This window comes from Elephantulus edwardii, unplaced genomic scaffold (genome assembly GCF_000299155.1).
Source record: "Elephantulus edwardii isolate Elephantulus edwardi_28Jun2011 unplaced genomic scaffold, EleEdw1.0 scaffold00029, whole genome shotgun sequence".
In the NCBI taxonomy this organism is placed as follows: domain Eukaryota; kingdom Metazoa; phylum Chordata; class Mammalia; order Macroscelidea; family Macroscelididae; genus Elephantulus; species Elephantulus edwardii.
In genome coordinates this window covers 12,485,817-12,495,997 of record NW_006399779.1, presented here as the reverse complement: position 1 = coordinate 12,495,997, position 10,181 = coordinate 12,485,817, and the positions used below count along the sequence as shown (strand labels likewise).

At 54.2% G+C, this 10,181-nt stretch overlaps 1 protein-coding gene across 1 annotated transcript in view; it reads left to right on the top strand.

Moving 5' to 3' along the window:
• Window positions 1-7,877, top strand: part of ABTB2 (ankyrin repeat and BTB (POZ) domain containing 2) — a 203,618-nt gene extending 195,741 nt beyond the window's left edge. Inside the window, exons 13-17 of the mRNA XM_006883745.1 lie at window positions 650-752; window positions 2,136-2,226; window positions 5,512-5,580; window positions 6,027-6,140; window positions 7,678-7,877. Of these exons, the coding sequence (XP_006883807.1) occupies window positions 650-752; window positions 2,136-2,226; window positions 5,512-5,580; window positions 6,027-6,140; window positions 7,678-7,875 (575 nt within the window). The 3' untranslated portion in view covers window positions 7,876-7,877. The remainder of the gene's footprint in view (window positions 1-649; window positions 753-2,135; window positions 2,227-5,511; window positions 5,581-6,026; window positions 6,141-7,677) is intronic.
• The last annotated feature ends 2,304 nt before the right edge of the window (window positions 7,878-10,181 follow it).

Below are 10,181 nucleotides of genomic sequence, written 5' to 3'. Positions count from 1 at the left end.
ACACACACGAGGGCCCGCACGGCCACCCCACCCCTCCTCAGCTCCCCCCCAACACACACACACACACTCTCTCTTCTCATGCCCCTTCACACACACATGCACGTGCGCACGCACACACTCACACACTCTGACCTGCATGTGTACCTGCTTAAACACTCCACACACTGTCTCTCTCATTTTGGTTTTTTTTCCCTCCATTCGTTTTCCCATTTTTTTTTAATTTATTATTAAATTCAATGAAAATTTACAGAGACTGGGTTTCCATTCATTCATTGTTGCACTTTTCTTCTCTCCCAACCCTCCCCCATCTTTCTCCCATTTTTTTTAAAAAGATCTTCACTAATTTCCTTTTTAACTTTGTGTGAGTTTCTTTCTCCTTTTTCTTCTCCTTTCTTATTTCCAAATGTCAGGGTCCTTGTCTCAGTTTCTCTTTTTTGCCCCCTTTGTACTGTGCACACTTCAATGATATAATGGTTAAACTTTCAACTGCTGGCTGAGAAGTCAGTTGAAACCCACCGGCCGCTCTAAGGGGAAAAGACCTGGTGTCCACTCCTATAATGACCGCAGTCACGTCCCACCTGACCACTGGCAATAGAACTCACTCTAACTCTTCAGTCCTTTCACATCCTGCTCTCACCTTTTCATACAGATCCTCACTTTCTGAACAACAAGGAGATGTCGGATGTGACATTCCTAGTGGAAGGAAAGCTGTTTTATGCGCATAAAGTCCTGCTGGTGACAGCATCTAACAGGTAGGTGCCTTGCAAAACCAGAGCCCAGCCCACAGGGATCACATCCGCATCTGCTGGTGGTGAAGGCTATAAAAGAGCATTGCACTCTGGAAATCAGTTGTGCAGTTCCTTAAAAACATGACTAGAAGGGCCGTATGATTCGGAATTCTGTTCCTGGGAATAAATCTGAAAATATCTTAAAGCAGGGGCTTAAACAGATACATGTAAACCAGTGCTCTTTACAGCATTAATCACAGTAGCCAACAAGGAGAGGGGCAGGGGAATCCAAGTGTGCCTCAGCAGATGAGAGGGTAAACACAGTGTGGTATATCCATACAGTGGAGTATTACACAACCATGAAAATGAGTGAAGACCTGATCCATGGTATAATGTAGATGAACCTTCAAAACATTCTTCTGAGTGCAAAAAATCATAACAGAGAAAATATTATCTTATTTATGTGAAATATATTGTTGTTATATGCTATTGAGTCATCTGCGACTCATAGCGACCCTATGTACAACAGCCCTAAACTCTGCCCTATCCTGTGCCAATCTCACCATCTCTGACACACCTACTCCCATTACACTAGTCACCGAATCAATCTATCTCATATATAGGCAAGACAAATGTGTAGAGACCAGTCTCTGAAAAGGCGATTGGCTTCGTAATGTAGAGTCAGTGAAAAAGAAAATGACCCTCAGTGAGATGAGTTGACGTGGTGGCTGTAGCCATGGGTACAAGCCCAGCAGTGATTGTGAGGTTGTCCCAGGACCAGGCAGAGTGTCCTTTTGTTGTTCCGAACAGACTCTGCAACACCTAAGAATGAAAACAACACCACAGAGACCAAAGCTGAGCAGTGGTTGATGGGAGGGAGAGGCTGAGATGCTGCTTAGGGACACTGAGTTTCTGTCAAGGGTAATGGGGAAATACAGATATCAGTGATGGACTTGCTGGAGAGGACTGGAGGCCGAGAGCCAGCCCTGTGGCCGTGTCAGCCAAGCTGCACTGCCCCTACCAGAGGACATGGAGCAGACTTGACTGGGGAGACATCAGATTGGGACCCAGCATTCTCAGACTCAAGCACCGAGGTTTTATTTGTTCTGGTCTAGTTACTACCTTTATTCAGAAACAATTATGGAAACGGGAGTCCATTTTCTAGCCCCAGATGTCACGGTCACTTGCGTGGAGAGTAGCCAGAGACAGACTGGTCTTGCTTGGCTCAGTTGTCAGCCTAGGAGGATGGAAATGTCATTCTCCAAGAATCATTTTGGGAACACAGCAGTAATGATTGAAAATGCTTCATCTCCAAGTCACCCGTCAGGTGACGGATGGGACCATCACAGCCGCAGTCACGAAGCAGCAGTCCCATTCGCACCCTCTCTGGCCCCTCTCTGGCTCCAGGTTTAAGACCCTGATGACCAATAAATCGGAGCGGGATGGTGACAGCAGCAAGACCATTGAGATCGGCGACATGAAGTACCACATCTTCCAGGTATGTGCTCTCAGTGGACAGTGCTGTCTTTGGGGTAGGAGGTGGGCCAGAGTCCCCCATAATCACCTGCTCCAGCCCCAACCCCCTCTGTGATCACATTGGAGCAACGGGGTTTCCCTGTGCAAAGCTGACCCCTCTGATGTGCAGTTACAGCACCCAATCATTCTCCTCAGTCCTGAGCTCCAGCCACTGGTCAGAGCAGTCCAAGCCGACTGACAGATGTGGAAGGAACACATGTGGATAGGCTGCCCTTGCTCAGAGTCAGGCACCAGTCTCCCAGCACCTGGGGTGAAAGAGCCACAACCTGCAAATTGTTGCCGTCAAGTTAGAACCAACTCAGAGCTGACCCTCCAGTGGGGCTGTAAATCACACAGGAGACCTAGCACAATGCTGTCTCCAAGAAAGAGTACATGATATACACACACTGTTCAGAATTTTCTAGTAGCCACATTTAAATAGTGAAAGAAAAGAGCTGACATTCACTTTAATAAAGGATTTTATTTACCCACTGCCAGAATCCTAGCATCTCATCAACAGGAAAGCAATGAGATGTCACCTCCTTTCCTTCATACTCACTCTGTCATAGACCTGAAGTCACAGTCGACTCATAGCTGACCTTCCAGTGGGTGTTAAGAGGCAGTAAACCAAACGGGAAGATAAAGCCGAGCTTTGTCCCCAGGAAGAGCTGGCCGACTTGAACCCATGCAGCACAGCCACTTACCCACTAGGCCACCTGAGCTCTCCACCAACCCCACATCCAACCTGAAAGTGACACAGCTCATCACAGTTCATGCTTAATGGCAGCTGAGGCAAGTGGCTGTCAGGAGTCGAGAGGCTTGCCCGGGTCACCTTCAATAAAGCCTGACCTTTGTGGGACAGATGCCCTGGGGACTCACCAGGCCATGCTGTCATCACTCCGGCCCCAGGCTGGCCCTGCAGGCCCTGCGCCTCCCCTCTGGTCTCAGTTCCTGATGCCCTTGCCCTGTCCAACTGGTCCCACATGAGCCCTCCTCAGTCCGCTGGCCACAGGCTGGCTGCTCAGAAGCCACCAGGCCACGTCTCACAAGGCGCCTGGACCTTGCAAAGTTCCTTTCAGCCCTGCCCTGCCACCTGCCTGCTTCCTAAACACAAGGCTCCAAGCTGAGGATTCTGGGCTGACTCCGGTACTGGTTATTTGCTGACAAGATTCTGACGCAGACCAACACTGAGGAACAGAACTGAATGGGCCCCGCAGGGTTTCCAAGCCTGTAATCTTCAGGGGTCCGGATCAGCAGGCCTTTACCCCCCAGGAGCCACTCGTGGGTTTCAGCCCACCTGGTGACCAGCCGCCCTGGCTCCTTACTGACTTCTGTGCAGGGGCATGTGTTAAGCAGCCGCAGAAAGGCAGTGCTGATGGCGGCCTTGCCAAGCGCACTCCCAGATGGCTGGGGGAGGTGCCGTCCAGGTCAGAAAGGGGAGCAGTGGGCTGCTACCACCTTCATATCACAGGATCCGACCCCTGGGCTCCTCTCGCCTAGGGGCTGCCCACTCCCAGCCGGGGCAGAGACCACCCTGCGCTCCCATCTGTGTCCTGTCTGACTCCTGAGGCTCACTCTGGCTGCCCCAGGCAGGAAGGGCCCCGGCATGGACCCCACACCATCCACCTTCCTTACCTGTAGGGACAGATGGACACATAGCAGATAAGCTCAGAGTAAACAGTTAAAACTCAAACTCATTACCATCAAGTCAGAACTAACTCCTAGCTGACCCTCCAGGGGGTTTTCAGAGGCAGTAAATCACACAGGAGGAGATGGCCCACCTTTCTCCTGAGTGGTGGCTGGTGGATTTGATCCACTAGAAAAGCACAGTGTTTGAGTTAGCAGTGCAGCTCTCTACAGATGGCCCCACCTTACACACTGGACTATTAACCAAAAAGTAAGTGGTTCGAATCTGTCCATCCAGAGGTGCCTTGGAAGAAAGGCCTGGCTATCTGCTTCCAAGGGTCCACGGCCTCGAAAACCCCACAGGGCAGTTCTGCTCTGCACATTGGGATCAGCACAAATCAGAAGGGACTCCACAGCATCTGGTTTGGGTTTTGTTTTACAAAGTTTCCACTGGGGCAGATCTCCAGGCGCTGCCAGAAGCCACTCATTCAGCACGGACACCTGGGGGCTCCCTGGAGCAGGAACCTTGTTTATTGGCTCAGAAGCCATTCCCATGTCTTCCAGAAGCCCAGTCCCGCTCACCCCAGACCTCGTGGTGCCTCCTGCAGCCTGAAGGCCTGGCTTGCACCAGGCCCCACCGTGCCCACTGGAGCCAAGCTTTCTCGCACACTTGCCAGCTTCTTGTTGGGGCTGTTTCTTCAGCCAGCCAAAAAGAATTGCTTTTCTTTTCCAACTGGGAACCCTACCAGGCTCCAGAGTACAGCTGTGTGTGTGTGTGTACACATATGTACGCCTGTGTGTGTTCCTACACCTCAGCTGTGCTGCCGTTAGCTCCCTCCAGAGCTGGAGGCTCCTGAGCCCCAAGTGTGTCACAGCCGGTCTGCAAGGCAACTTCTGGGCCGGTGCTGAGCCACAGCTCTGAACCTGTTTACAAGGGACACAGCCCATTGTGGGGTCAGCACCACAGCTCTAACCTCCATGTGAGAGCCTGGAGCAGATGGAAGAAAAGTGGGGAACGGGCTTCTGGGGAGAGTTGGCCACACAGCCCTCCTCACACGCCCAACCTGTTTAGAATCTTAGTTAAAAGGCAGCATGGGGAAAAAAAAGGCAGCATGAGTGGTGTCTGGTGTGATGCAAGAGGAATCAGGGACTCCAGCGACCTGTGCCAAATGGTCTTCCCCTCCCCAAGGCCTCAGGTTCCCCATCTGTACATGGTGGGGTTTTTCTGGGTTTGCGAGGTTTGTTGAATACCAAACCCATAACCATTGCTGATCTGACTCCCAGTGACCCACGCCGGATGGCGCAGAACTGCTCCGTGGGGTCTTTTTGGCTCTAATCTTTACAGAACCAGATTGCCAGGCCTTCCTTTCTCAGCCTTTAGATTAGCACACTGTCTGCACCCCCAGAACCACTGTTAGGAGAAACAGAAGGAAAGTGCCCTGGGAGGAAGCTTCTCGTGTACAGCCCTCTCCCAGCTGGGAGAGAGGTTTGCAAGGCTGACTTCTAGAGGTGACATGGTTAAGGGGCCGTCTCAGCCTGGCAAGGGACCGTGTGGGGTGCAGACGTCTGCATGCTACAGGCGGAGGGCTGGGTGAGGGCTGCTGGGCGTCCGCCAGACTCTGACGCACCTCGTCCTGTGCAGATGATGATGCAATACCTGTACTACGGTGGCACAGAGTCCATGGACATCCCCACGGCCGACGTCCTGGAGGTGAGCATCCATCCCGGGGGGGAGGGCCCCTCACATGCCCCTGCTCCCTGCAGCCCCCTAGCCACCAGCCAGGCCTCACCCCTCAGAAGGAAGACCAGAAGCCTGGCCTCTGTAGACCTCACACTCCCTTTCTTATCCTCTGGGAAGTGCGGGCCACAGCCTCCTGGGTTCAGGGAGGGATGACCAGTGGGGGCATCAGGGCAGGAGGACCAGAAAGGAGTAGTGAGGCCCCAGGCTTGTGTCCCTGTGTCAAGGACGGCACTGTCTGCAGGTGGCCCCACAGAGTGAAGTCTGTCACTGTCACGTGTCCTCTCAGAAGCCCCATGTGCCTTGAGCAGAGGGCAGTGAGCTGGTTTGTCTCTCTCTGACCTGGGCCCCTGAGGTTCGAGGATGCCAGGCAGGCCTGTCCAGGCCCCGTACCCATGGCCTGTTTGCTGCCTCCGCAGCTGCTGTCCGCGGCCAGCCTGTTCCAGCTGGATGCCCTGCAGCGGCACTGTGAGATCCTGTGCTCCCAGACCATCAGTGTGGAGAGTGCCGTCAGCACCTACAAGTACGCCAAGGTGAGGCCCGACCTGGGGTGCCCGGCCCTGAGAGTCCAGGGGGCACCGGGTGAGGCCCGGCTCAGGGCTGGGAGTCCAGGGGGCACCAGCCAGTGAAGCCCAGCTCAGGGCTGGGATTCCAGGGAGCACCGGCTGGTGAGGCCCGGCTCAGGGCTGGGAGTCCAGGGGGCACCGGCTGGTGAGGTCAGGCCCGGGGGTGCCCAGGGCTGGGAGTCTGGGGGCACCAGCTGGCTTTGCAGAGAGTGGCAGGAGAGGAATGGAGAGGGACAAGCTAGGACGTCCCTGCTGAGTGGATCTGGTTCACATCCGTGCTCTGCCACCTCGGACGTGGGGAGTGAGCAACCGTCTCTCTGAAAACACACACACACACACACACACACACACCCCTTTTTCCTCCCCACATCCAGTCTCTCTCTGAACACACATACACACACCCACACCCTGTTTCCTCTCCACGTCCCAACCCAGGACCTTGCCATCTGCCCCTCTGCTCAAATGCAAAACATGGAGTCCTATTGGAGCCTGTTTTCAACGTTCCACATCGAGGTCCTCCACCCTCCAGTGCATCCTGTCTCCCCTTCCCTCTGCCGTCCCCCCTCCGCCCTCGCTCCGGGCAGTCCTCATCCCTCAGTTGACGGTGTTAGCCTGGCCCACACTGCCCAGCTTTGACCCTGCAATCCAGAGAGTTCTTTTAGAAGTAAAGAAGGCTGCATCCCTCCTGCATAAGCCCAGGGTTCCACACGCCTCTCCTGCCTCCCTTCCCCCTTCTCCTCACCCCTGTGTCCTAGCACTCAGCAGGCTCCTGCATTGACCTACCCTCTGCTCTCATGGCATCTGGCCCCCTGTCCACACGCAGGTCACCCTGTCACTGCCACACCGAACTTGGATTGCCTTCATGGCCTCTATCACAGGCTGCAGTACCCTGATTGTACAGCCCCCGAGTCCCATCATCCACCCTGCCCAGGAAGCCAGCTCTGTGGAGCCCACAGATGCGATCTCAGAGCCTGGCACTTGGGGTTCACTCAGTTACTGAGCACCTGGCCCCCAGCGATGGTCACACGGATCCTGGACCTCACATAGACTTGGCTCCCAGTGCTGGTCACACGGGCCCTGGGCCTTGTATAGACCTGTCTCCTAGCAGTGGTCAGCCTCTGCCCACCCTTAATTACCAAGTCCCAGCTTGAGAGGAGGAGAGCCACTCAGTGAACTGTCACGAGTGGGACACAGGACAGGCACGGGCATTTACACACAGACACACACACACACACACGTGTGTGCACACACTGACGTGGTCCAAGAACAAGACTTCAGTCATGTTTCTGGAGGCACAGCTGGGATTTGGGCATCCAGCTCCGAGGAAATATTGCTGGAGGATTCAGATGAGAGAGAGTTGGCTCAAGATGCTGGCCAGGGAATGTCTCCAGAAGGTTGAGGCGTAAGGTCTTCCTTGGTCCAGGAGTGATACATCTGGGGGAGAGGGTGGACCTCACAATTTCTGCTGGGACGCTGGCCTCACGGCACCTCTCCTGCCCCACAGATCCACAACGCCCCAGAGCTGGCCCTGTTCTGCGAGGGCTTCTTCCTCAAGCACATGAAGGCCCTCCTGGAGCAGGACTCCTTCCGGCAGCTCATCTATGGGCGCAGCAGCAAGGTGCAGGGCCTGGACCCCCTGCACGACCTGCAGAACACCCTGGCCGAGCGCGTGCACTCCATCTACATCACCTCCCGCGTGTGAGGTTGGCCCCAGACTCCCGAGCCCCTGCCCTGGGGTAGCTGTGTCACAGCAGAGGGAAGAGAGAAGGTGTGGAGGCCAGGCACACTGCAGGTGGCCTGTGAGCACACCTGAGACTAAATGGCTGGCTGCAGCCGGCTGTGAGGCCCTCAGGAGGCCAGGCTCAAGCCCCCACTTCTTCCCCTGATACTCGATCCTCTCTGGTGGTCAGTCTGCCCTCAGGTAGGCAGATGTGCCTTGAGCTGCCTGCCACCCGACAGCCCACCTCAACTCCTCTGACCCAGAACTAATCATTACTCAGCCAGGAAGACCATAGGGGGTGCGGCCAAAGGTCGCCACTCCCTCCACTCCCCAGCTGACACCCCGCAGCACCAGAGAGCCCCCCATTTTCCTCTCACCGCTCCCTCCTGAGGGCAGCAGCATTCCTGACCCAACCCTGCCCAGCAAGCCCACCTACCCCCAGACCCAACCCTCATCCCCGTAAGCTCACATGTGCCAGGCTCTTGGGGACGTGGACATCCTATGAACGTCTAGAACATGCATCCCATGGAGGTCCCAAGCCATTTAATTCCAAAGCTGGTATTTTTCTAAGTGCCACATGATTTCTCTTTCGGCTGAACCAAACCCTGGTCAGATTGCTCAAGGCTGCAACTTTGCAGGCTTGGGATGGGCCTTCAGGGGCCCGGGGTCCACACACTCAGAGTTCCTCTGAGTCCTCTTTGCCCTAGTGTCTGGGCCTCTGGCAGCCTTTCCATAGGGATCATCGGCTTACCTGCCCCAGAGCTTTCTGTCTGAGCCAGGAAGTGGTCACAAGGTACAACGTATGGGATTTCTGGCCTCAGCTTTTCTTGTTGCTGCTTTTTTCAGGGTCCAGAGTAAAGAGGTCAGTTGTAAAACCTCAGACCTATATTTAGCCCTAAACACCTTCCTGGGCTGAGTCTCCCAAGTGAAACTGAGCTAAGTGGGGTAAACACTTCTCATTGGGAACCGTGGGTCTTGGGGGTCTAAAGGGCAGGGAGTAGGGGAGGGAGAAAGCTGGGAGAAGGGGCCTTCAGTCACCCCTTCCTCAGCCTTCTCCATTCTCTGGGCTCTGGGTCCATCTGTGGTGGACATGCAGTGTCCAGCCTGCACTTGTCCTGTTTATGGACCAGACACTGAGACTGGTGTAGCCTCTCTCATAGTCTAGCCACACCTTAGAAACTATTTATTCACCAAAAGCCCCGGGCATTTCAGGAGGTGTCACTTCCATCACCTTGAAAAGCTCCCGGAGCCTTGAAGCCCTGGAAAATATTTTCGACTAGCCGCTTGTGCTGGATGTACAAAGGAACAGGCGTTATTTTATTGCTGTAATATTGTATGATACTGTAACTGTACATTACTGTTGTCACTTACTGTAAATGTACCATGGTTTTATTAACAATAAACACTCATTAACAATGACCTCTGCCTCAGTGGTTACTACGGGAGGGGGTTGCCCAGAGGTCAGAGCTGGGAGGAGATGCTGAGGTTAGTCCAGGTTAACAGAGGAAGGCACCTCTGCTGGGCTGGCCACCTGCCCTCACCATCTAGGTGGTGGGAGCAAGTCTTCCTTTCTGTGTGAGAGGGTACATGGCAGTTCAGGTCCTCCGGTTTATTAAGATTTAAGCTTTACTGTGCCCGCCACAAGAGGTGGTAACGTGGAGGGAGCTGTGCTGTTGGGATCCTGACATTAGGTGCCGTCGAGTCAGCTACAACTCGTGGTGACTCCATGAACAGACTGGACCCCTGCCCTGCCCTGCCCTGCCCTGCCCTGCCCTGCACCAGGCTTCAAATGTCTGCCTTCCTCAAGCCCGCTGTGGTAGTCTCTTTATTAGTCCATCTTGTGAAGGGGCTGCCTCTTTGGCTGAACCTCTACTTCTCCTGCCTGATGGCTTTTTCCAGGACTGGCCGGTCCTGATAGGTATGTGAGGGGGGTATCTCACCATCCTTGCCTCTCAGGAGTGCTCTGACTACTGCTTCCAGACACTTTGTCCTTTTTTCGGTACATGTACCATCAAATCGGATCTGACTGGTACAGGAGATTGTCCCACCTTCTCCAGCAAAGCATCTGATGGATTCGAACCGCACACCTCTGGGATTGCAGTGCAGCTTCTTGTCACTAGGCCACCAGAGCTCCCACACTTGTCCTTTTGACACTCCGTGGGATACTCAGCACTCTTCACCAAGACCACAGTTCAGAGGCAGCAGCTCCTCCTCCTTTAGTCCTTCCAGAGTCACTGTCCAACTTTCATAAACATGAAGCAAATGAAGATACCATGACTTGGGTCAGG